Source organism: Coregonus lavaretus (genome assembly GCF_964263955.1).
Source record: "Coregonus lavaretus genome assembly, chromosome: 28".
Taxonomy (NCBI): Eukaryota; Metazoa; Chordata; class Actinopteri; order Salmoniformes; family Salmonidae; genus Coregonus; species Coregonus lavaretus.
Genome location: NC_140015.1, coordinates 11,959,340 through 11,987,080, shown reverse-complemented (window position 1 = coordinate 11,987,080; position 27,741 = coordinate 11,959,340). Strand labels below are relative to the sequence as shown.

The following is a 27,741-nucleotide window of genomic DNA, read 5'->3' as shown; positions in this document are numbered from 1 at the left end:
TGTTAGGCTGGTTGCTAGGATACCACTGATGGGACTTTGTTGAAACTAGACGAAGGCCCTTGCTAGCATAGCATTGGATGTTTTTTTATTTCAAAAATGTCTGACAATGAAGGAGACCAAGGACCCAAAAGTACATTTTCTACTTACATGGCCGAGGGGGACCAGTTGTACCACAAAGGAGAGTATGTCAAAGCCATTGAAAGCTACTCTACGGTACGGCTTTACTCTGTGTGTTGGTAACTAGCAGCATTTTCGGCAGTTAAATTAGCTAACATTAGTGGGAGAGAGGATTGGCAGGGAGGGAAAGAAGAGGAGGGTGGCAGCAGGAAGAGTTACAGGGAGGACTAATGTGTTGCTTCGTTCGTAACCAAGTGTTAAATGGGAATTTACCACATACGACTGTAAGAAATTCACTTGAACAGCCCTCCAACTGGTAGCTAACTTAATTATACTAGTGGGGAAACTCGTCTATCACATCCTGAGCTCTGGCTCCCACGTCACTTACTATGAAAATGACCTCGATATCAGCATTTTCGGCAGTTGAATGCAACAACAAATAATTATTTATACAAATGTTTTTAAAACCCTATAATGTGTTTACAAGCATGATAGCTGTATTTTTAGTTTATGGTTTACGCAGGTTGTTGAGTGGTTGCTTAACGGAGGGTGGGTGGGCATATAACGCGAACGTCTACCTAGGAACCCAAAGGTTGCATGTTCAAACCTCATCACTGAATACTGTCCGAATGCACTGTATATGATCAAATACTCATCACTGAATACTTTCCGAATGCACTGTATATCATCAAATACTTTAGCTACCATTTGTGTTTTTTGTATTTGAAATTCACAGGAGAATGTCGCAAGCAGTTCACATTTGCTTGCATGATGCTTAGGGTCATTATAACGCGAACGTCTACCTAGGAACCCAACGGTTGCTTGTTCAAACCTCATCACTGAATACTTTCCAAATGCACTGTATATCATCAAATACTTTAGCTACCATTTGTGTTTTTTGTATTTGAAATTCACAGGAGAATGTCACAAGCAGTTCACATTTGCTTGCATGATGAGGATACAGTGGCATGCGAAAGTATTCACCCCCCTTGGCATTTTTCCTATTTTGTTGCCTTACAACCTGGAATTAAAATAGATTTTTTGGGAGGTTTGTATCATTTGATTTACACAACATGCCTACCACTTTGAAGATACAACATATTTATTGTGAAACAAACAATAAATATGACAGAAAAACAGAACTTGAGCGTGCATAACTATTCACCACCCCCCCCCCCCCCCCCAAAGTCAATACTTTGTAGAGCCACCTTTTGCAGCAATTACAGCTGCAAGTCTCTTGGGGTATGTCTCTATAAGCTTGGCACATCTAGCCACTGGGATTTTTTCCCATTCTTTAAGGCAAAACTGCTCCAGCTCCTTCAAGTTGGATGGGTTCCACTGGTGTACAGCAATCTTTAAGTCATACCACAGATTCTCAATTGGATTGAGGTCTGGGCTTTGACTAGGCCATTCCAAGACATTTAAATGTTTCCCCTTAAACCACTCAAGTGTTGCTTTAGCAGTATGCTTAGGGTCATTGTCCTGCGGGAAGGTGAACCTCCGTCCCAGTCTCAAATCCCTGGAAGACTGAAATAAGAATTTCCCTGTATTTAGCGCCATCCATCATTCCTTAAATTCTGACCAGTTTCCCAGTCCCTGCCAATGAAAAACATCCCCACAGCATGATGCTGCCACCACCATGCTTCACTGTGGGGATGGTGTTCTCGGGGTGATGAGAGGTGTTAGGTTTGCGCCAGACATAGCGTTTTCCTTGATGGCCAAAAAGCTCAATTTTAGTCTCATCTGACCAGAGTAACTTCTTCCATATGTTTGGGGAGTCTCCCACATGCCTTTTGGCGAACACCAAACGTGTTTGCTTCTTTTTTTCTTTAAGCAATGTCTTTTCTGGCCACTCTTCCGTAAAGCCCAGCTCTGTGGAGTGTATGACTTAAAGTGGTCCTATGGACAGATATGCCAATCTCCGCTGTGGAGCTTTGCAGCTCCTTCGGGGTTATCTTTGGTCTCTTTGTTGCCTCTCTGATTAATGCCCTCCTTGCCTGGTCTGTGAGTTTTGGTGGGCGGCCCTCTCTTGGCAGGTTTGTTGTGGTGCCATATTCTTTCAATTTTTTTATAATGGATTTAATGGTGCTCCGTGGGATGTTCAACGTTTTTGATATTTTTTTAATTACCCAACCCTGATCTGTACTTCTCCACAACTTTGTCCCTGACCTGTTTGGAGCGCTCCTTGGTCTTCATGGTGCCGCTTGCTTGGTGGTGCCCCTTGCTTAGTGGTGTTGCAGACTCTGGGGCCTTTCAGAACAGGTGTATATATACTGAGATCATGTGACAGATCATGTGACATATAGATTGCACACAGGTGGACTTTATTTAACTAATTATGTGACTTCTGAAGGTAATTGGTTGCACCAGATCTTATTTAGGGACGTCATAGCAAAGGGGGTGAATAAATATGCAGGCACCACTTTTCCATTATTTATTTTTTAGAATTTTTTGAAACAAGTGATTTTTTTCATTTCACTTCACCAATTTGGACTATTTTGTGTATGTCCATTACATGAAATCCAAATAAAAATCAATTTAAATTACAGGTTGTAATGCAACAAAATAGGAAAAAACGCCAAGGGGGATGAATACTTTTGCAAGGCACTGTATCTTGTTTATGCTAAGCAAATGTGAACTGATGGGCCATCAGTGCGGAATAGGCTAGACTAGAATGGTATATAACAGAATAGCATTAATTAGAATAGAATAGAGAAGGATTCGCTGGTGTGTTCATAATTAGTCTTTCATTTAAAAATTAACACTGGAAATCTTAAATACTCTGGCTTTAATTTAAAAAATAGGATCTTCCCTGGAATCTGTTGAGAAGTAAGGAGGCACATTAACTTGTGGTAAGATGTTTGTAGAAAAAAGGACTTTGAATACCACTTGTGCAGTAGGCACTCAAATGTCTTCTAATAAATATTTATTATTCATTAGTGAGAAGAAATGTATTGACTGACATCTCGTGAACTGTTGAGGAACTGCAGTATAGCCGATAGACTGATATTTCGACTGAATAAGGTTGAACCGCATGCTGTTTCATTTGTGTTAAAAAACAGTTAATGATTCAAGACTATGTGTGTGCTGTGTGCGTTCTGGACAGGTCTCCGCGCTTCTCGAACGCTCTGGAAAGACGATCACTTTCATTTGCTGCGCTTCCAACGCATGCGCCTCGCAGCGTACGTCATCGCAAAGGAATGCTGCGCGCTCGGTTCTAGAAATGTCTAGAAATCATGAGGGGTATTTTTTAGGCAATGGGGATAGTATATATTCTGGTGAAGTTCATTCCGTTTCAAACATCGACTCAACGAGAATACTAAAGGGAAAAGAAAGCAAGGAAAGAGAAGAGCCACTTTCAACAGACCTCTACATTTATAAACTGTAAGTAACTCCAGTACCCTATTTTCATAATGCGGTGACAGTTATAAACTTAATAGAAATAGGGTTAGGGTTAGGGGTAGCTATGTTAGCTATAACACTATGCCAGAATATTTGGTTTACTAATAAATAAATAATATAAAGATATATTATAATAGTCATCCATTTATTATGTTATTTCATTGGACAGACTAGGCCTATATTCACCATGTTTTCTAGCATATTATTATTTTATTATAATTTAGTTATTTATTCGTTTGAAGAAAATCTGCTCTAATTCTGTGAAGATAACACAATATTATTCAGGAGGGTTCATAGAAAAAATGTAGGCCTGTTGTAAAAATAGTTTATCTGTAATAGATTAGCAGAAATGATTGTGTCTGCCATTGTTTTTGTTAAACCCCAATGAAGATCTGCCTGGCCAGTATTAGTGTATAACACTAATATATAACACAAACAATGACAACAGTGTTGTTATCAGACCTGGGTTCAAATGCTTATTATTGAATTTCAATGATTTTCAAAAACCGGTACATTTTGAAATATAAGTAGTTGAAAATTGTAATGTATTTGGAAATACATTGGAAAGTATTGGCATGTATTTGAAAATACTCAAATACACAGACAAGTGTATTTTCAAATAATAATATTTAAATACTCCATGCATTTGAACCCAGGATTGTTTGGTCCTAGGGGTATTTGAAATGTATTTGGAAACAAGTATTTGAAAATAGTTTCAAATAGTATTTATATAAAATTATTAGAAAATACTTTCAAATACTTTAAATTTAAGTGGCCACATTATTTGAAAATACTCAAATACACAGAAAATAAGCATTACAAATACTTAAATACGCATGTATTTGAACCCAGGTCTGGTTGTTATTCAAGTATATTTAGGCTAACATCACTGTTGGTGGAGATTGACATTAATTGCACCTAGGTTTTCGTAGAATAATATCAATTTCTAAAATATTATTTCATTATTTTGTAGGCAACTAACTCCACACCATCAAGATGTCATCAGCTAAAGGCCTGTCTATCGGCATTGACCTGGGCACCACCTACTCCTGTGTGGGGGTGTTCCAGCATGGCAAAGTGGAGATCATCGCTAACGACCAGGGCAACAGGACCACGCCCAGCTATGTGGCCTTCACAGACACTGAGAGACTCATCGGAGACGCAGCAAAGAACCAGGTGGCCATGAACCCCAACAACACTGTTTTCGACGCCAAACGCCTGATTGGCCGAAAGTTCAACGATCAGGTCGTGCAAGCCGACATGAAGCACTGGCCCTTCAAGGTGGTCAGCGATGGAGGAAAGCCTAAAATTCAGGTAGATTACAAAGGTGAGAACAAATCCTTCAACCCAGAGGAGATCTCCTCCATGGTCCTGGTGAAGATGAGGGAGATCGCTGAGGCTTACCTGGGCCAGAAGGTGTCCAATGCAGTCATCACAGTCCCTGCCTACTTCAATGACTCACAGAGACAGGCCACTAAGGACGCTGGAGTGATCGCTGGGCTGAATGTTCTGAGGATCATCAACGAGCCCACGGCGGCAGCCATCGCCTATGGCATGGACAAAGGCAAGTCCAGGGAACGCAACGTCCTGATTTTTGACCTGGGTGGGGGCACCTTCGACGTGTCCATCCTGACCATCGAGGATGGGATCTTTGAAGTGAAGGCCACGGCTGGGGACACTCACCTGGGAGGGGAGGACTTTGACAACCGCCTGGTCAGTCACTTTGTGGAGGAGTTCAAGAGGAAACACAAAAAGGACATCAGCCAGAACAAGCGGGCTCTAAGGAGGCTGAGGACAGCCTGCGAGAGGGCCAAGAGAACACTGTCCTCCAGCTCCCAGGCCAGCATTGAGATTGACTCCCTCTTCGAGGGCATCGACTTCTACACCTCCATCACCAGGGCTCGTTTTGAGGAGATGTGTTCGGACCTCTTCAGGGGAACCCTGGAGCCTGTGGAGAAAGCCCTCAGGGATGCCAAGATGGACAAGGCCCAGATCCATGACGTTGTCCTGGTCGGAGGCTCCACCCGGATCCCCAAGGTCCAGAAGCTCCTGCAGGACTTTTTCAATGGCCGAGAGCTAAACAAGAGCATCAACCCAGACGAGGCGGTGGCCTACGGCGCTGCCATCCAGGCAGCCATCTTGTCTGGCGACAAGTCTGAGAACGTCCAGGACCTGCTGCTGCTGGATGTGGCTCCCCTGTCCCTGGGCATCGAAACTGCCGGAGGGGTCATGACCGCTTTGATCAAACGCAACACTACCATCCCATCCAAACAGACCCAGACCTTCACCACTTACTCCGACAACCAGCCCGGGGTCATGATCCAGGTCTACGAGGGAGAGAGAGCCATGACCAAGGACAACAACCTCCTGGGGAAGTTTGAGCTCTCTGGGATCCCCCCTGCCCCACGAGGAGTCCCTCAGATCGAGGTGACCTTTGACATCGACGCCAACGGCATTCTTAACGTATCAGCGGTGGACAAGAGCACGGGCAAAGAGAACAAGATCACCATCACCAACGACAAGGGGCGGCTCAGCAAAGAGGATATTGAGAGGATGGTGCAGGATGCTGACAAATACAAAGCTGAGGATGACGCACAGAGGGAGAAGATAGCAGCCAAGAACTCCCTGGAGTCGTACGCCTTCAATATGAAGAGCAGCGTGGAGGATGACAACATGAAAGGCAAGATCAGTGAGGAGGACAAAAAGAAAGTGGTGGACAGGTGCGACCAGACCCTTTCCTGGTTGGAGAACAACCAGCTGGGCAACAAAGAGGAGTATGAGCATCAGCTAAAGGAGCTGGAGAAAGTGTGCCAGCCTATCATTACCAAGCTGTACCAGCAGGGAGGGATGCCCACAGGTTGCTGTGGAGATCAGGCACGGACCAGCTCTGGTGCCAGCTCCCAAGGCCCAACCATTGAAGAGGTTGACTAAAGTGAGGGATTTGTTTAAAGGACTTTTCAAAATGCATTAGTATCACTGCATATCATTTGCTATTCAGGAAATACTTTTGTACTTCTACTGATTTCTACCGGTTAAAATGTTAATGCATTTTTATGGCTCAGTACTATTTAGGAAGTGCTTTATATATTTATTGGTTGTACTGTAAAGATGACAATAGATAAACATACTGAAAGATAAAAGAAAACACACTGGTGATGTAAATCTGTTATTTCGTACTATATTGCATTGCTGGACATTGCAAATAAAATGTATTGAAATAAGTTTCTAGGTCTGTTGGCTGTTTCCTTGAATTCCTTCTCATCATAACAGATTCAGTATTCACATTTTAATAATATTTTTTACACAATACCATGAAATATTGTAAACAAGACGTTGATAGACAGCTAAACCACCAGAGAGAGGAGGACAGGTGAAGACACCCTAATGGCCACAATGTTTAGCCTATCAAGTCTTTATTCTGCGATAACACCTGATACAATCACTACGGTCCTTCTTGGAAAAGGAGGCACAAATACATTTGATTGACATTTGATTTTCCCTGGAAAAGTACAATAATTACATTTCTGGCACATAAAAAAAACAATTACAGGTCACATTTCCTTACTTTGTTTTCATTGGTGTCAAGCTCAGAGAACCAAATACTGTAAAAAGTTATTGATTTTGGAGTATTTAAAGTGGAACTGACAGCGTTTGAACTACTTTGCAGATATGAAACAAACAGACAATCATTATATCAGTAAAAAATATCAAATTCCCAGTTTATGTTTCAAAACCAACTTTATAAGAGGTTTTAAAAATTGCTTCTATTTGACTCAAAATTCCACGACGTACAGTAAGGCATTGTTGGCAGAATAGATGGATGCAGTTCAATGCATGATTAATATAATTCACCAGTACATTTCTTGGTAGTCCAAAAAATATTGCTATCAGGTTGTAAATTACAGCTGGCCTGGTACATTGTTTGCTGCCGCCACCCATTCGGGATGCACTGTTTCAGTTTCAATGACTTAATATTTTGAACGAAAACGGTTGACTGTAACTAAGGCTGGGTATGTCAATACAATAACACTATAGGGTGTTCACCCATAACATTATTATTTAATTCAATGAAAAACATGCTTTAAGTTAAAATGTTACAACAACCTATAGCTAAGTTTTTGTTATTTGGAGTTATTAAATACTTTTTTATTAGGGTCACAGCATATTATGCACATCTGCCAGCATAGCAGCAAAGGCGGGACAAATTATTAATCTATTTTGTTTTAAAACGTAAAAATGCTATATACAGCATATGAACAAAAGTGTTTGGTCGCAGTTGCACGTTTATAAAACAAAAAAACAAATAGGCTATGTCTGGCCCGCAAATTTGTTGTGTTCATTCAATATGCGCTGATTGAGTTTGACACCCCTGGGTTAGCTTATCTATTTATGTAACTTGCTGTTTATTTAGCAAGCTAAAAACATGGAGCCTAACGTTAGCTATCTAGCTGCTGGGAGGATGTCATATCATTGGAGGAGTGGGTGCGTGACCGACCTTTTTCCCCTCATATCATTGTTCGTTGGCTACAGTTAGAGATGCTGCAGGCGTCATTTGGTTAGCTAGCAAGAAATGTGAATCGCTTTGCTAGCTAGTTAGCGTTAAGTTGCGTCAATTCAAATCTGGTATAGGAACAAAAAGAGGTCAATACACGTCTTCTAAAATAGACTAGTATTTTAATTAATGCAAACACTTGAATGGTAAATATGATGTTCGTATATATACGGGCCCACTGAAACACCACGCAGGGCAGTCAGAGAACTGAGCTATTGTTATAAGTTCTTCTTTAAATACTCTGACAGAGAGAGTTCCCACTCCCTGCTGGGCCTGTCAGAATAGAGGCTGGGTGTGGTTTAAACTTACCCAACCTATCGTTGGCGCTCAGGCTAGTCCCAGTCCCTTGGCGCTTCACTGTTGCCGGGCATTAGTTGTTATCTTTACAACTTGTCTCGAGTCAGCAACCTCAGACATAGTTTGTTCTTCTTCATTGTAGCAGTACACATGTCCTTGAGCAGTTTAACAAAGAGGCAGTGTGTGTGTGTGTGTGAGTCACAAGCCTATCTCAGCCTACCCCCTAACGGTTCCTCACATTAATCACAGCTTGTTATGTTAAACAATCTATATCAGTACAGCACAAACCTATTATGTTTAATCATTAATGTATTCTTTCTAAGCTAGGCATCACATCTAGTTGTAAGAGAATAGATCCCAACATTAGTTATGATGAACTTGTTAGCATATCTCTTAGTTGTCAATCAAATGTATTTGGAATCGATCAAATGGGCGGGCAGGCAAGTTCCCATTCAGTTGTCAAAACGTGGGTTGGGACAAGCATACATTGGCAGGCAAGCTGCAGAAGGACGAGCGGGCTACTATTTCCCATCATTAATCAGTGCAATTTTGACAGCCAACTAGCTGAAAAGGTTTGAGAGGGTTTATCTAATGTTCCCTCGTTAGATTTTAGCTCATCTCGCTCTGACTAGCATTAGTTGTTGATCTTGTTGTTGTTGATGTGCATAGGCAACTGAGGGAGAGATAGCCTACCTTTTTCATGGTTGTTTGATCATTAGGATTGTGAAGTTCCCAAATGTAAGAGGACTCCAGTGGTATTTACACATTAACAGAAATCCATTCAGGTGTATTTTGCGGCTTTTGGCGAATGCGTTGTTAAGTTGCGCTTTTGCTACTGCCTGTAAACACACAGTCCAATTCAAAGTGAATGATGGCAGGCGCGTGGCAAATGCCTTATTTGCATATTTTTTTTTTTAAAAAGATTTTTTTATTTCACCTTTATTTAACCAGGTAAACCAGTTGAGAACAAGTTCTCATTTACAACTGCGACCTGGCCAAGATAAAGCAAAGCAGTGCGATAAAAACAACAACACAGAGTTACATATGGGGTAAAACAAAACAAAGTCAAAAATACAACAGAAATACATATAATATACAGTGTGCAAATTTAGCAAGTTATGGAGGTAAGGCAATAAAATAGGCTATAGTGCAAAATAATTACAATTAGTATGAACACTGGAATGATAGATGTGCAAGAGATGATGTGCAAATAGAGATACTGGGGTACAAATGAGCAAAATAAATAACAATATAGGGATGAGGTAGTTGGGCGGGCTAATTTCAGATGGGCTGTGTACAGGTGCAGTGATCGGTAAGGTGCTCTGACAACTGATGCTTAAAGTTAGTGAGGGAGATAAGTGTCTCCAGCTTCAGAGATTTTTGCAATTTGTTCCAGTCATTGGCAGCAGAGAACTGGAAGGAATTGCGGCCAAAGGAGGTGTTGGCTTTGGGGATGACCAGTGAGATATACCCGCTGGAGCGCAGACTACAGGTGGGTGTTGCTATGGTGACCAATGAGCTAAGATAAGGCGGGGATTTGCCTAGTAGTGATTTATAGATGGCCTGGAGCCAGTGGGTTTGGCGACGAATATGTAGTGAGGACCAGCCAACAAGAGCGTACAGGTCACAGTGGTGGGTATTATATGGGGCTTTGGAGACAAAACGGATGGCACTATGATAGACTACATCCAATTTGCTGAGTAGAGTGTTGGAGGCTATTTTGTAAATTATATCGCCGAAGTCAAGGATCGGTAGGATAGTCAGTTTTACGAGGGCATGTTTGGCAGCATGAGTGAAGGAGGCTTTGTTGCGAAATAGGAAACCGATTCTAGATTTAACTTTGGATTGGAGATTCTTAATGTGAGTCTGGAAGGAGAGTTTACAGTCTAACCAGACACCTAGATATTTGTAGTTGTCCACATACTCTAGGTCAGACCCGCCGAGAGTAGTGATTCTAGTCGGGTGGGCATGTGCAAGCAGCGTTCGATTGAAGAGCATGCATTTAGTTTTACTAGTGTTTAACAGCAGTTGGAGGCTACGGAAGGAGTGTTGTATGGCATTGAAGCTCGTTTGGAGGTTTGTTAACACAGTGTCCAATGAAGGGCCAGATGTATACAAAATGGTGTCGTCTGCGTAGAGGTGGATCTGAGAGTCACCAGCAGCAAGAGCGACGTCATTGATATACACAGAGAAAAGAGTCGGCCCAAGAATTGAACCCTGTGGCACCCCCATAGAGACTGCCATAGGTCCAGACAACAGGCCCTCCGATTTGACACATTGAACTCTATCTGAGAAGTAGTTGGTGAACCAGGCGAGGCAGTCATTTGAGAAACCAAGGCTATTTAGTCTCCCAATAAGAATGCGGTGGTTGACAGAGTCGAAAGCCTTGGCCAGGTCAATGAAAACGGCTGCACAGTACTGTCTATTATCGATCGCGGTTATAATATCGTTTAGGACCTTGAGCGTGGCTGAAGTGCACCCATGACCAGCTCGGAAACCGGATTGCATAGCGGAGAAGGTACGGTGGGATTCGAAATGGTCATATATATAGGCCTACTGTAGCTCTGATTGGCTATGGCGCATCGTCTGCGAGGACAGATGTTTTTATTAGGTTTTATTCACTGCAGTGTCTATAAATTTTCCAAACGCACGGCCGCTTTCCCACTCTATATTGCTATAGAAGTTTCACAAACGCCTTACTATACGTCATTCCCAAACATTCTATGAATTTATAAAAACGACCATATCTAAGTGTGTCATATTCTTCCTGGGGGTGCATATGAACAGATTTTAATAAGATTTCATGTTGTTAAAACAGTCAGTTCCACTTTAATATTCTTGGGGTCACTGAAAGAAAGTACCACATAAAAACAGTTGAATGATGTGGCGTATTACAACTTATAACAGGTTGCTAAACAAAGTCAAGGTTTGAGTTTTACAAATCACACACTATTTACAACCAGGTGTGCCACAGAATGTCCTGTCCCCAGGAAGTGTTCAGTTCATTAAACATTTTGCTACGTTGCGTTGTTTGGTTTGAACGGCACGTTTCTCCGAAAGGATACACACCGTACTTCAACAGTCTTGGCGGGTTGTAGACTGATCATTATGGATGTGACCATTTGAAATGGCAAAACCTGTGCAACACCCCACTTTGGGCCACCATAATCACAATGTTTTTTTACTGGTTGTTTAGAATAGCACTGTTTCTGTTGAATCAAAGGTTGAACATTGTTGTGTCATGCTGAAAGAGGCCCAGCTCCTCTTCTCTTCTCAGCTAGCCACTATCAGTGGAGGCTCCTCAGAGGAGGAAGGGGAGGACCATACTACTCAGTAAATTTCATATAAAAAAATTGTGGAACAGTAAAACTATTGATAAAACTATATTAAATATATTCACGTCACCAAATAACTGATTAAAGCACACTGTTTTACGATGAAGGTCTACAGTAGCCTCAACAGCACCCTTTAGGCTAGCACAATAGTGTAGCCGGAGGACAGCCATCTTCCGGCCTCCTCTGGGTACATTGACTTAAATAATTCAAAACCTAGGAGGCTTGTGGTTCTCACCCCATTCCATAGACTTACACAGTAATTATGACGACATCTGGAGGACGTCCTCCAACCTATCAGAGCTCTTGCAGTATGAACTGACATCTATCCAATCAAAGGATCAGATAATTAATTTAGTATTGAAAGCATACGCTGCAGCTAGCAAGCACTGCAGTGCATAAAGTGTGGTGAGTAGTTGATTCAGAGAGAAAGAGAGAGAGAACTAGCTATATTTTGTTGTATTTTTTCTTCTTCTTAGTTTACCTTACACTTAGCTAATGCAGCTTATTTAGCCTACTCAATAACCTGACTCAAACAGAGAGGAATGCTATTTATGTTAGCTAGCTGGCTAAGGCTATCCAACACTGCAACTCTTCCAAGTCAATGTAAGCTTTTGGTTTTATAAATGTATTGCCACCGGGGCCCGCCGGTTTAACTACTAAACCTCTTGCTGTACACTGTAATGTGTGACTGTACACTTGGGATTGGATTATGGGTTTACTAACGCGTTAGTTCTCGTTTTTTTGTTTTACTATAACCTTAATATGGTGACAATGATGTAGGCTGGGTAGCGGTTAGCGGCTATGGTGTGAAGAGGTTTGGCATGGAGAGGTTTTTGTGCCTAATCACAGACAGCTGTTGTGTTGTGTACTGAAGTCCACAAGTGAAGGGAAAAGGTGAAAGGAGGAAAGCGTGTAGATGCAAGAAGGAATTTTACAACAAGCAAAGTGATAATGCTCTATGTGGCTGCTATGAAAGTGAACTGTGTGTGGGGGTGATCAGGGGTGTATTCATTCCGCCGATTCTGTCGCAAAATGTTTCTTAAACGGAACGAAATGGGGAGGGACCTACCTGAATTTGTCCAATAGAAACTCTCGAAATGTTTTGCAACTGTTTGGACTAAAGATTACACCCCAGATCAGCTAGATGCAGGCAAAAGTGTACAAGGCAGTATTGAATGTGTCACTGTCTGTCACCTTGATTACTCCAATTTGTCTCTCGACCTGTGCACCCATGGTATACACTTTAATTTGTAGGCTATAGGTTGTAGTAACCTCATGATAGGTATAGGGCAAATTTGAGTATCATGTAGTAGCCTAAACCTATCGATGTTACATTGAGCTGGGTGAATGAGAATATGAATGACGGTCATCCAATATGCTGTTATAGAAATAAGGCCATGGTCATAAAAAACAATTATCCATAATCGTCAAGGGCATGATGCGTATATAGTGGGTCCTCATTTAGTAGTTGTGTTGAGCTGCAATGCTGTATGGTGAGGCACCTTAAAGTGTGTGAAATCATAGTATTTTACTGTCAGACATTATTGCCGTTGATGCTCATTCAGACCACCAGAGGGCATCTTTGAGCACATCTACTCCAGCCTGAATGAAATACTGCGGGCCTGCAGTAAGACTACAAAATAAAGCCATGTTGTCGACAGTGTTATGGGTTTAACCTTCTGAGTGAATCATTATATTGAAGAAAGAATTCCCCTTTCTTTATAATGGGCAGAAAACAGTATTTGTTTCTGTATTTTTTATTAACTCAAGTTTCACACTGGTAAATAAACATGTTAAGCCATATTTTCATCTAAACTAATTTCTATTTGATATGGTGCCATTTAGGCAATTTATGATATAGATTATTTTGTTATTATATCACAGTTTATGATTATTTTGTTATTAGATCACAGTTTACAGTGGGGGAAAAAAGTATTTAGTCAGCCACCAATTGTGCAAGTTCTCCCACTTAAAAAGATGAGAGAGGCCTGTAATTTTCATCATAGGTACACGTCAACTATGACAGACAAATTGAGAGAAAAAAATCCAGAAAATCACATTGTAGGATTTTTAATGAATTTATTTGCAAATTATGGTGGAAAATAAGTATTTGGTCACCTACAAACAAGCAAGATTTCTGGCTCTCACAGACCTGTAACTTCTTCTTTAAGAGGCTCCTCTGTCCTCCACTCGTTACCTGTATTAATGGCACCTGTTTGAACTTGTTATCAGTATAAAAGACACCTGTCCACAACCTCAAACAGTCACACTCCAAACTCCACTATGGCCAAGACCAAAGAGCTGTCAAAGGACACCAGAAACAAAATTGTAGACCTGCACCAGGCTGGGAAGACTGAATCTGCAGCTTGGTTTGAAGAAATCAACTGTGGGAGCAATTATTAGGAAATGGGAGACATACAAGACCACTGATAATCTCCCTCGATCTGGGGCTCCACGCAAGATCTCACCTCGTGGGGTCAAAATGATCACAAGAACGGTGAGCAAAAATCCCAGAACCACACGGGGGGACCTAGTGAATGACCTGCAGAGAGCTGGGACCAAAGTAACAAAGCCTACCATCAGTAACACACTACGACGCCAGGGACTCAAATCCTGCAGTGCCAGACGTGTCCCCCTGCTTAAGCCAGTACATGTCCAGGCCCGTCTGAAGTTTGCTAGAGTGCATTTGGATGATCCAGAAGAGGATTGGGAGAATGCCATATGGTCAGATGAAACCAAAATATAACTTTTTGGTAAAAACTCAACTCGTCGTGTTTGGAGGACAAAGAATGCTGAGTTGCATCCAAAGAACACCATATCTACTGTGAAGCATGGGGGTGGAAAGATCATGCTTTGGGGCTGTTTTTCTGCAAAGGGACCAGGACGACTGATCCGTGTAAAGGAAAGAATGAATGGGGCCATGTATCGTGAGATTTTGAGTGAAAACCTCCTTCCATCAGCAAGGGCATTGAAGATGAAACGTGGCTGGGTTTTTCAGCATGACAATGATCCCAAACACACTGCCCGGGCAACGAAGGAGTGGCTTCGTAAGAAGCATTTCAAGGTCCTGGAGTGGCCTAGCCAGTCTCCAGATCTCAACCCCATAGAAAATCTTTGGAGGGAGTTGAAAGTCCGTGTTGCCCAGCGACAGCCCCAAAACATCACTGCTCTAGAGGAGATCTGCATGGAGGATTTGGGCCAAAATACCAGCAACAGTGTGTGAAAACCTTGTGAAGACTTACAGAAAACATTTGACCTGTGTCATTGCCAACAAAGGGTATATAACAACGTATTGAGAAACTTTTGTTATTGACCAAATACTTATTTTCCACCATAATTTGCAAATAAATTCATAAAAAATCCTACAATGTGATTTTCTGGATTTTCTTTCTCATTTTGTCTGTCATAGTTGACGTGTACCTATGATGAAAATTACAGGCCTCTCTCATCTTTTTAAGTGGGAGAACTTGCACAATTGGTGGCTGACTAAATACTATTTTTCCCCACTGTATGATTATTTTGTTATTAGATCACAGTTTATGTGGCGTGTGTGTTTCTATACAATCATTCAAATGAGTTTCCATCACCAATTAGCTATTATGAGCGTTTTGGCTAGCTATTGTCCAATGTAATCTCATCAAGGCGTGAACTGCGACCCACGTCCATTACTACAGTCGTGGTCAAAAGTTTTGAAAATGACACAAGTATTGGTCTTCACAAAGTTTGCTGCTTCAGTGTTATGAGATATTTTTGTCAGATGTTACTATGGTATACTGAAGTATAATTACAAGCATTCCATAAGTGTCAAAGGCTTTTATTGACAACTACATTAAGTTTATGCAAAGAGTCAATATTTGCAGTGTTGACCCTTCTTTTTCAAGACCTCTGCAATCCGCCCTGGCATGCTGTCAATTAACCTCTGGGCCACACCCTGACTGCTGGCAGCCCATTCTTGCATAATCAATGCTTGGAGTTTGTCAGAATTTGTGGGTTTTTGTTTGTCCACCCGCCTCTTGAGGATCGACCACAAGTTCTCAATGGGATTAAGGTCTGGGGAGTTTCCTGGCCATGGACCCAAAATGTTGATGTTTTGTTCCCCGAGCCACTTAGTTATCACTTTTGCCTTATGGCAAGGTGCTCCATCATGCTGGAAAAGGCATTGGTTGTCACCAAACTGTTCTTGGATGGTTGGGAGAAGTTGCTCTCGGAGGATGTGTTGGTACCATTCTTTATTCATGGCTGTGTTCTTAGGCAAAATTGTGAGTGAGCCCACTCCCTTGGCTGAGAAGCAACCACACACATGAATGGTCTCAGGATGCTTTACTGTTGGCATGACACAGGGCTGATGGTAGCGCTCACCTTGTCTTCTCCGGACAAGGTGTTTTCCGGATTCCCCAAACAATCGGAAAGGGGATTCATCAGAGAAAATGACTTTACCCCAGTCCTCAGCAGTCCAATCACTGTACCTTTTGCAGAATATCAGTCTGTCCCTGATGTTTTTCCTGGAGAGAAGTGGCTTCTTTGCTGCCCTTCTTGACACTAGGCCATCCTCCAAAAGTATTTGCATCACTGTGCGTGCAGATGCACTCACACCTGCCTGCTGCCATTCCTGAGCAAGCTCTGCACTGGTGGTGCCCTGATCCCGCAGCTGAATCAACTTTAGGAGACGGTCCTGTCGCTTGCTGGACTTTCTTGGGCGCCCCGAAGCCTTCTTCACAACAATTGAACCTCTCTCCTTGAAGTTCTTGATGATCCGATAAATGGTTGATTTAGGTGCAATCTTACTAGCAGCAATATCCTTGCCTGTGAAGCCCTTTTTGTAAAGCAATGATGACGGCACGTGTTTCCTTGCAGGTAACCATGGTTAACAGAGGAAGAACAATGATTTCAAGCTCCACCCTCCTTTTAAAGCTTCCAGTCTGTTATTCTAACTCAATCAGCATGACAGAGTGATCTCCAGCCTTGTCCTCGTCAACACTCTCACCTGTGTTAACGAGAGAATCACTGACATGATGGCAGCTGGTCCTTTTGTGGCAGGGCTGAAATGCAGTGGAAATGGTTTTTGGGGATTAAGTTAATTTTCATGGCAAAGAGGGACTTTGCAATTAATTGCAATTCATCTGATCACTCTTCATGACATTCTGGAGTATATGCAAATTTACATCATCAAAACTGAGGCAGCAGACTTTGTGAAAATTAGTATTTGTGTCATTCTCAAAACTTTTGACCACGACTGTATGGTAAGCCCAGTATTCTAAAAATGAAAACACAGCATCTACAGTACAATTTCATCAACATCTTTGTGTTTTTGTGAATAAAATATATTAGAATTAGTTTTTATTTAAAGACTGTTTCAAAATGCAGATGTTTATTAGGTTATTGTACAGCAGCTGTTACCAAACTAGGGGTCAGCACAAAAGCTCTCACTGGATAACTGACACTTCCTAACTTGACATTGTCTGGTAAAGACTCTGCATCAAAATTCAGCAGGACAGACAGTGTCTCTGTTTCACCACGCTCTCCACCGGGTCTGCGTCGCACCAAACGGCAGACGTCACAGACACCGGGAATCTTCAATTTCAGTTGGTCCTCAACACTTAACGCCACCCCAGTTATTACTCCTTTCAACAACGCTCAGCTCCGGAGAGCATAGCAAGTCAAAGTTATTGTCCCAAGACGTGTGGTGCGGAGCGCCCGCTCCCTCAGGACAGAATAAAAAAATTATCACCTGTCCACTTCAAGTTACTTTAGTCGATTCAACAGTCCCCAACCTCATCTCCACCCATCCTGACACCACATATGGATGAGCCAGAAGGCAACGATCCATTCTCTCCAAATATTTCACTCCCACTGGGCCAGAAACATCCTTGTCATCAACAGGACGAGGCCCGAATTCGGCAAGTTAAATTTCGGAGCTACCGGAGTACGTTTTTTCCTTTTTGTACTTGACGCCAATCTTCCTCACCACATAGCTTCCCTCTACATTCAGCTCCTTTCCCTTTTCCTCACGGTCCATTTCCACATCTCCACGCTTTTTCCGCTCCTTCACATCTGCTGTAGTAGCAAACTGTTCAAATGGTTCTTGTCTCTCTTGAATTTGCCGCCATGTCGCGTCGACTCAAAAAACTCTACCAGCCGCCATTACACTTCTTCTTCTATGATATGATGGCGGTCCGCAAACAAACGTTTAAAGTGCAGCTACTGTGCTGGAATGTACGATCTATCATGATCTGCCCAATTCTGTACTACCATGAAAATAATATTCTAAACCAAATAAATCCCTTCTACCACACCCTCCCCCTCCCCAAAAAACCTCTCCCCAACCCCATTAAACCTTCTCTCTATCATGCTGAAACACTCCAACCTTAGGATTGTTCAGCATGTCAACAACCATTTCAACAGTAACATCTGGTACCCCCAATATCTCTTTTGCCATCTCCACAATAGCCTTCAACCTGGTATTTCTGCTTTCCACAACCCGAGTCATTTTGTTAACCTTACCAATAAAAGCTATGAAGTCAACCTTATTAATTATCAAAGTGTCCTTTGACACCACACATTCATGAGCACAAGGTTTCTGAACAGGCCTAGAAACCATGCCAGGACCATCAGAAGCACCAGCTCCGACAGTAGGTCCACTTACTACAGGTACATCCATGTAAGCTCCATCAGTCTGCACTGTAGTTCTACCAATCTGTTTTACGGCCTCTGCACATGACACATCATGACTGATCCTATATCTCTGAGCCTCTCTAGCCTCTCTCTGTAACTGGCATCCACCAAATGCTGCACTGTGTTCTCCCCCACAATTACAGCACTTAACCTTCACATTGCTTCCACATTCACCATAATCATGTGCCCCTCCACACTTGGCACATATTTTCTTTCCTTTACACTGAGCAGCTAGAATGTCCCATTCTTTGGCATTTAAAACACCACAGTGCATATGGGACAAATTCTCGAACATTGAAACTAAGGAGTCCTATCTGTACTTTTCCCAGCAAGACTTACTCAAACCTCAGCATCACTGATAAGCTTTCACATCTTTGACCCTCTTTCCTACTGATCAACCTTTAGGCCTCAATCACTCTGCCTCCCTTCACATTTTCTTTAATTTAATCTGTGGACGTAGATATTGGGACCCCAATGATGACTCCCTTCAATCTAGCATAAGCACCAGGGACATGGTGGCTTTTAATCTTCTTCCCATTAAGCTTTTCCATTTTCAGAATCTTCTCTTGCTGAGCCTGGCTACCACACAATATTAACAATCTACCATTTCCGATGAACCAAGCTAATTTCACTTCACCTACCTCTTTCTCTACGGCATTAGTTAGTCGGATAGGGCGTAAGTGAGGCCCTGTGGTCTCATCAAACACTATCACCACTTTCCACTCCAACACATCACTACTCTTGCTTCCTACCTTGGCCCTCTTTATGCTTTCTTTACTAGATGCTCCACTGCTTTCTGTATCATGATCTCTCTTCTTCCTATGTCTTTCCACTACCGACCATTCCCGTCCTTGACCCTCATCCTCCCGCTCCATACCATCAGAACTGACACCCATACTGTTCGCATTCCAGTACAGCTGTTGCTTCACCAACTTTATCTCAATTTCCTCCATTTCGTCCACACTACTCGCTGCCATTTCCGACCTCTTGTCCCTTCGTCCAAAATCTTTGCCAGGCTTCGCTTGCCCCGCCGCCATTACACCTCGCGGCCATCCTCCCCCATTTAAGTATTTTATTTGGATGGGCAAGGAGGTATGGTAGGGCGGGCCAGGCCCCCTAAGGCCCGCCCATAACGCTGGCCCTGGTTTAAAGTTGAGCGATATCATTCACGCAAAATAATGAGACTGGGTGTGTAAGTATGCCTCCAGAATAATATGGTAAAGTTGGCTTCGTGTATAGGCACTCAAAAAAAAAAAAAGACCAAGGACATCCAAAGTCCATGATAATAATAATAATATGCCATTTAGCAGACACTTTTATCCAAAGTGACTTACAGTCATGTGCGCATACATTTTTACGTATGGGTGGTCCCGGGGATCGAACCCACTACCCTGGCGTTACAAGCGCCATGCTCTACCAAGCTACAGAGGACCACAGATTAACAGTTTTTAATGAAGGCAGCAATGCAAATAATTAATCTCAGTGATTGACAGTATACAGGTATTATGGCATGTTGACTAACCAATCTCAGTGAAATTAAATTAAATCTAGTCAAACGTGGTTTCCATATGTTTGATGTGTTTGATACCGTTTCATTTAATCCATTCCAGCCCTTACAACGACCTCATCCTCCTATAGCTCCTCCAACCAGCAGCTAGCTATCATTAGTTCAAATAAAGCAAAATGATGTACTGATATGAAAGTGCAATTGTAAACACAAGGGATGCACATTTTGGTTTTTGCCCTAGCACTACACAGCTGATTCAAATAATCAAAGTTTGATGATTAGTTGATTATTTTAATCAGCTGTGTAGTTCTAGGGTAAAAAACAAAACGTGCACCCCTTGGGTCCCGAGGGCCGAGTTTGTGAAATGCTGGCTTAATTTATGAAAGACGTCCCAGGCGGAGGGTTCTAGGTTGAACGTGGAACTCATCGGACACCTAATGATTGTTTGACAGTAGAGCCTCCCACAATTCAAGCGATGGCTGCAGGATGAAGGTATGAGAAACTGCAGAAACTTGCAGTTGGCTGCAGTCAACTTAATGACCTTTGATCATATGATTTTTGTAAAGTTCATGCTGTTGACATGTAGGCGCAAGTCAGACAATTATTATCCCCATAATGCAACACACTTTGAAAGGCTGTCAAAAGTGACCCGCTCAAACGCGGCCAGTGTGTCCCCTCTTGGGAATGAACAGCACAGGTAAACAATGCAGTGTGCACCTGCTCTGTTGCTCGGTTGTTGCCTGAGTGGCGTGACAAAAGTTGCATTACCACCACCTGGTGTGGAGTTTGTGTAATGGGTGATCTGATTCAATCGCGGGTATCCAGGAAGCGACTAGTAGCAAAGATGATATCTGTGGCGTAGCTCTAATGATAGCTAAACAATAAACATTTAGTCACTTATAGCTAACTAGCTATTTAGCTATGACAATTTAATCAATTTGCTGATTGTTAAGCTTGTGGTTGAATGCAATCTCTGTATATGGATTTAGATATTTTCTTCTTACACAGCTGTCAAAACGTATGCACTGGTTGCCAAGTCAGTTTTTTTTTGTCATTTAGCAGACGCTCTTATCCAGAGCGACATACAGGAGCAATTAGGGTTAAGTGCCTTGCTCAAGGGCACACCGACAGATTTTTCACCTAGTTGGCTCGGGGATTAGAACCAGCGACCTTTCGGTTACTGGCACAACGCTCTTAACCACCTGCCGCCCCATATATGTCAAGTTTGTATTTGTAGCTAATGACAGTTAATCAATTTCTTACAGGCATTGATTCTTCAGCCAGATGACAAAAATTGTCTGGTTGCCAGATCCAAATGCTATGTGAAGATGGGAGATTCTGATAATGCACTGAGGGACGCAGAGGCCTCTCTCAAGGAGGACAAAGAATTCTTCAAGGTGCAATTTAAACTTTGGTCATCATTTATACAAGCCTGTTCTATTTTTAGCCTTTGGCTTTATTGTGTAGCAGTCATTGTATTATCTCTCAGCCAGTGTTTGCCATTATTGAGGGAAGCTTTGTATTGTCTGTTTTGATTGGAACGAAACAGCTGTATCCCCCTGTCAGCCAGCTACTGTACTTGGCCAGAAATTAAAAGCTTTTATTTTATTTTCAATGACCACTAGGGCACACTGTTGTTTCTGATTAGTAATTATTTCCCAAGCAAAACCCATTGATTTATTTGTATACCTCATTTTCCAGGGTTTGTATCAGAAAGCTGAAGCTTTATACACCATGGGAGACTTTGAGTTTGCGCTGGTGTTTTACCACAGGGGGCACAAACTGCGGCCAGAGCTGCAGGAATTTAGACTGGGAATCCAGAAGGCCCAAGAGGCTATCGACAACTCTGTGGGCAGTAAGTACTGGGTCAAAATATATTTTTGTAAAAGACCAACAGATTCAGTACCTCATTGTTCTCATAATGCAGTTGTTGTAAGTTTTGCATATATTTTTCTAAATCTCTTATCTTTCCACCACATCAGGCCCCTCATCTGTGAAACTGGAAAACAAGGGGGACCTGTCCTTCTTCCACAAGGCAGATGAGGTGAGTCAATGGTAAAGTCTTGAGACGATAAGATGCATCTTTTTCATAATTCCTCCCACCTCTTCATGCATGTCATCCTCATGATGAGTTCTGTGTGTGGAATTAATTGGCAGGTGAAGAAGGGATGGCCAAAGGGGCTTATTCACCCCCTGAGAAGGGAGATGAGGCAGCAGAACAAGAAGACACCTAAGAGTGAGAAGACAGCCAAGCAGCTTCTGGGAGAGCTCTACAGCGATAAGGAGTACCTAGAGAAGCTACTGAAAGATGAAGGTAGGACAGCCAAAAATATTTTCTTAGCCTGTTCCTGTATTATCACTCTTTCGTCTGAGTTTCAGTAGACAAGCAATACACTGTCACACTTGGGGAGATGCTCTTTTATCACTTACCCTATCTGGAGAATTGGCCTCTACGTGTCCTTTGATTTCCCTTACACATTCATTATTATCAGCATGAATTACAGAGCCCAGTGTGTGGTAAAGGGCAAATATTCCAGTAAAAACAATGTCATAAATGGCCTCCAGACTTGGTGAAAGGTAAGATGCGGGGTGGGGAGAGACTGCAGGACCTCATCCTGAACTGCATCATCTATCTGGACACACGCACTGAGTTCTGGCGCCAGCAGAAGCCCATCTACGCGCGGGAGAGAGACCGCAAGCTCATGCAGCAGAAGTGGAACAAGACCCGGCAGAACCCTCCCTCTGATCCCACCCGTTTTGTACTCCAGAGCCTGGAAGAGATTGATGCAGGTAAGACATAACAGACCCAAGGATGAATATGGTAGTTTGATGCTTATTAATACATCCTGATCAATGGTAAACTATCCCCCCCCCCCCCCCCCCTCTAAGCTTTGACTGCAGGGAATGCAGAGAGCAGCCTGAAGAAAGCCCGGGAGGTCCTGAAGTTAATTCAATGCTGGTCAGAGGAGGTGGTTACCAATAAGAAAGAGGTGCTGGGGAACCTTCACAGCTGCATTGGAAATGCCTTGATTGACCTGGGAGAAATGGACAAAGCACTGGACAGCCATCAGAAGGACTTGGACCTGGCCAGACAATGGTGAGTGCTGTAGAGTGGACACTTCATTTCAGTCTGAAAGGTACACTCAACTACGCATTTATTTGAATAGTGAGTCTAAAACATTTAATTTGGCTCTATACACCAGTATTTTGGATTTGAGATTAAGTGTTTGAGAAAGTTAGAGGCATAAATATCATACCCCCCCCAAAAAATGCTAACCTCTCCTGTTATTGGTAATTGTGAGAGGTTAGCATGTATTGGGGGCATGATCTTTGTGCATCTTTCTCACTCGTATGCACGCATGACTGTAAGTGGCTTTGGATAAAAGCGTCTGCTAAATGGCTTATTATTATTATAATTATTCACGATTCGTTCATGATTATCCTTAATCATGGTAGCATCCACATTAATGTAGAAGTGGTCAGAAACATTCTGTTCTTATTTACAATCAAAGTGACTCCAAAATGACACAATACATGATTTACCATTCATTTCTATTGGGCACAACATAATCCAAAACAAACAGCAAATGCATCCAACAAGTTTGTAGTCACAAGCTTGATATAATCATTGTATGCTAGGAATATGGGACCAAATACTACACTTTTGACTCCATTTAATACACTAAGTGAATTTGTCCAAATACTTGACACCTTCAAATGGGGGGACAAGTTGCATAAAGTGCACTCATATCTAAACGGTAAAACAGATATGTATGAAAATAACCTCAAATAAAAGGTGACATTCTGTACTGTCGCCTCATAAAACATTTGATCTCATGTCCAAAATTCTGGAGTATAGAGCCAAATTAAGAGTTTTAGCTTCACTATACAAATACTACGTACAGTGAGGGAAAAAAGTATTTGATCCCCTGCTGATTTTGTACGTTTGCCCACTGACAAAGACATGATCAGTTTATAATTTTAATGGTAGGTTTATTTGAACAGTGAGAGACAGAATAACAACAAAAAAATCCAGACAAACGCATGTCAAAAATGTTATAAATTGATTTTGTATTTTAATGAGTGAAATAAGTATTTGACCCCTCTGCTTAGTACTTGGTGGCAAAACCCTTGTTGGCAATCACAGAGGTCAGACGTTTCTTGTAGTTGGCCACCAGGTTTGCACACATCTCAGGAGGGATTTTGTCCCACTCCTCTTTGCAGATCTTCTCCAAGTCATTAAGGTTTCGAGGCTGACGTTTGGCAACTCGAACCTTCAGCTCCCTCCACAGATTTTCTATGGGATTAAGGTCTGGAGACTGGCTAGGCCACTCCAGGACCTTAATGTGCTTCTTCTTGAGCCACTCCTTTGTTGCCTTGGCTGTGTATTTTGGGTAATTGTCATGCTGGAATACCCATCCACGACCCATTTTCAATGCCCTGGCTGAGGGAAGGAGATTCTCACCCAAGATTTGACGGTACATGGCCCCGTCCATCGTCCCTTTGATGCGGTGAAGTTGTCCTGTCCCCTTAGCAGAAAAACACCCCGAAAGCATAATGTTTCCACCTCCATGTTTGACGGTGGGGATGGTGTTCTTGGGGTCATAGACAGCATTCCTCCTCCTCCAAACACGGCGAGTTGAGTTGATGCCAAAGAGCTCGATTTTGGTCTCATCTGACCACAACACTTTCACCCAGTTCTCCTCTGAATCATTCAGATGTTCATTGGCAAACTTCAGACGGGCCTGTATATATGCTTTCTTGAGCAGGGGGACCTTGCGGGCGCTGCAGGATTTCAGTCCTTCGCTGCGTAGTGTGTTACCAATTGTTTTCTTGGTGACTATGGTCCCAGCTGCCTTGAGATCATTGACAAGAACCTCCCGTGTAGTTCTGGGCTGATTCCTCACCGTTCTCATGATCATTGCAACTCCACGAGGTGATATCTTGCATGGAGCCCCAGGCCGAGGGAGATTGACAGTTCTTTTGTGTTTCTTCCATTTGCGAATAATCGCACCAACTGTTGTTACCTTCTCACCAAGCTGCTTGGCGATGGTCTTGTAGCCCATTTCAGCCTTGTGTAGGTCTACAATCTTGTCCCTGACGTCCTTGGAGAGCTCTTTGGTCTTGGCCATGGTGGAGAGTTTGGAATCTGATTGATTGATTGCTTCTGTGGACAGGTGTCTTTTATACAGGTAACAAACTGAGATTAGGAGCACTCCCTTTAAGAGTGTGCTCCTAATCTTAGCTCGTTACCTGTATAAAAAGACACCTGGGAGCCAGAAATCTTTCTGATTGAGAGGGGGTCAAATACTTATTTCCCTCATTAAAACGCAAATCATTTTATAAAATTTTTAACATGCGTTTTTCTGGATTTTTTAAAATACATTTTGTTGTTATTCTGTCTCTCACTGTTCAAATAAACCTACCATTTCAATTATAGACTGATAATTTATTTGTCAGTGGGCAAACGTACAAAATCAGCAGGGGATCAAATATTTTTTTCCCTCACTGTAGGGGAGTGTATATGATTTTCTAATGACCCACATTTCAAATAAAGTGCTTTTCACACACTGCATCTTATTGTTTTAACAGTGTTCTTTCGCTTTCTTTGTTGTCCAACAGCAAACTCCCAGAAGCAAAGTCAAGGGCACTTGACAATGTTGGCCGAGTGTACGCCAGAATAGGAAAGTTCCCACAGGCTATCGATGCGTAAGTGGAATCTCAAAGTATATGGCATCACATCTGTGTGTTTATATGTTTGGATTGTGTGATGAAGCAAATAGAGTTTTCTATAATACAAAGGACTCCTAATGTATGGATTCACTGTCATTCTATTCACTGTGTTTGTGTATTTACTTCTCCATTCTCAGCTGGGAGGAAAAGATCCCCCTGGCCTGTGGCGGTCTGGAGAGGACCTGGCTGTTCCATGAGATAGGTCGCTGCTACCTTGAGCTGAAGCGTCACACCGAGGCCCGGGACTACGGCGTTCGCTCACTCGCTGTAGCCGATGAAATTGCTGATGAGAAGTGGCAACTGAACGCCTGTGTGTTGGTGGCACAGTCAGAGAGTAAGTGTAGGTAGAAGTGTGGCGAAACCCTTCCCTTGTTTGAGTCGTTAATAAGATGTGATGTGTATAGCAATAGCAATGGCCCCCTGGCCTGTATTTTAAGTTAATCTTTACAGACTCTTGAAGAACACGGCATTATCTCATGTCTGAGCTTGATCTAATTAATAGAATGTATTTGTTTATGTACTGTGGTTCCATTGAGGGGCGGTAGGTAGCCTAGAGGTTAGAGTGTTGGGACAGTGTTGTTCGAATCCCCGAGCCGGCATGGTGGAAAAATCTGCCGTTCTGCCCTTGAGCAAGGCGGTTAACCCGCACAACTGCTCCCCGGGCACCGATGACGTGGACGTCGATTAAGGCAGCCCCCCGCACCTCTCTGATTCAGAGGGGTTGGGTTAAATGCGGAAGACACAATTCGGTTGAATGCATTCAGTTGTACAACTGACTAGGTATCCCCTTTCCCTTGACGTTTATGGGATTGAATGGGAAAATGTCCATAAAATTCAGATCAGATGTGGACTGCACATCAGTGGTGATTCTTTTGAATTACAACCTGGGGACACGAGTGTTGATTTCATGGAAACAGTGATTAGTCTTGGTCTACTTGATCTTGGTGAAAGCATTGAACTGGTCCTAACAGTCCTTTCCTTCTGTGTCCTCTCCCAGTGAAGCTTGGCAACTTCAAATCCAGTGTTGCCCACTTTGAAAGAGCTTTGGACAGGGCTAAGGTTCTCCAGGATGATCCTGCGAGGGATGCCATCCAGAAGGTTACCTGAACATCCTTGTCAATTCAAATCACTTCTGTCCTATTGTCAAATCACAATGGCTCACTGATACAATATTTTATGCCCTTATTTAGGCTCTCCGTGAGGCAAGGCAACGTTTATGAGTGCTCATCACAAGATGACTGAAGAGGAGCCACAGACAGATGTTCAAAGACAATGTAATAAAAACTGGCTTTTAAACATGCTTCTCTGACCTCCACTTCAGTTTTTTGCATACTTTTATTTTCTTTGTTGATTATGTATTTAGAAATAGAAAAATTGCAGACATACAAAATCTACATACCCCTTACAGAATAAACTTAGGAGATACAGCTGAGGAAAGGGCTTCCCTCGGGTGGGAACAAAACTGAATTATGCTATGATGTATTACTTTGAAAATGTATTATTCATTTACACAGGAATTAAATCATTACAGCTATGTAGTATAAATGGATGTCTTCCTTTTTATTTCTGTGTTTTCTGTAGTATTGCAATAAATGCATGTTTCCAGTGTAATGTTTTGTAGTGTCTCATTAATACAACTTTTTGTGAAGCCTTGCCTAGTGATTTGGAGTCGTCTTTTTTTGCAATGTAACGTGCCACCGCTCATGATCCAAAAAGCAATTACTGTGTGTTGAGCCGTTGGCACTTGGCACACGTGATTTTTAATCTAATTAAAACTATCTGAGAGACCGAGAGAATTAAACAAGGAAACAGGTTAAAAAGATGGTTAAGATGTGTTTGGATTGCCTTATGAAACCTTGAACTCTTGCTGATCTGGCATATTTTTCAGCAGAGCCTATTAGCAGGTGTTCGGTAACTTGGGTTTCATTGCCTGTGCCAATGTACATATAAGCAGGCCATTGGAGATGAAAACAACAGACAAGTACAGACTGGCACAATGCACCCAGTCAAAAATCATCTTACCGTTCTTTAGAACTGTGTACTCTTTTCCCTTTAGTGTTTTTTCTATCTGATTACAAGGCTAGTTCCCTTTACTTCTGCACTCTGATATCATTGTTTCAGGCTGG

At 42.3% G+C, this 27,741-nt stretch overlaps 2 protein-coding genes across 2 annotated transcripts; both read left to right on the top strand.

Annotated features, from left to right (window-relative positions):
* Positions 1-96: 96 nt before the first annotated feature.
* odad4 (outer dynein arm docking complex subunit 4) lies at positions 97-26,722 on the top strand (the record flags this gene model as incomplete). The annotated part of the gene is made up of 10 exons (XM_084145511.1): positions 97-213; positions 21,148-21,279; positions 21,584-21,737; positions 21,865-21,926; positions 22,040-22,196; positions 22,448-22,672; positions 22,772-22,979; positions 25,505-25,591; positions 25,753-25,949; positions 26,613-26,722. The coding sequence occupies 10 exons, from the start codon at positions 97-99 to the stop codon at positions 26,720-26,722; spliced, it is 1,449 nt and encodes a 482-aa protein (XP_084001637.1).
* On the top strand, positions 3,390-6,741 carry LOC311104304 (heat shock 70 kDa protein). Its single transcript, XM_084146113.1, has 2 exons — positions 3,390-3,501; positions 4,493-6,741. The coding sequence occupies exon 2, from the start codon at positions 4,516-4,518 to the stop codon at positions 6,448-6,450; it is 1,935 nt and encodes a 644-aa protein (XP_084002239.1). The 5' UTR covers positions 3,390-3,501; positions 4,493-4,515; the 3' UTR covers positions 6,451-6,741.
* Positions 26,723-27,741: the final 1,019 nt, after the last annotated feature.

What these genes read in the sequence shown, in the direction of transcription:
- LOC311104304 (XM_084146113.1), top strand. Translation starts at nt 4,516, where the DNA reads ATGTCATCAGCTAAAGGCCTGTCTATCGGCATTGACCTGGGCACCACC.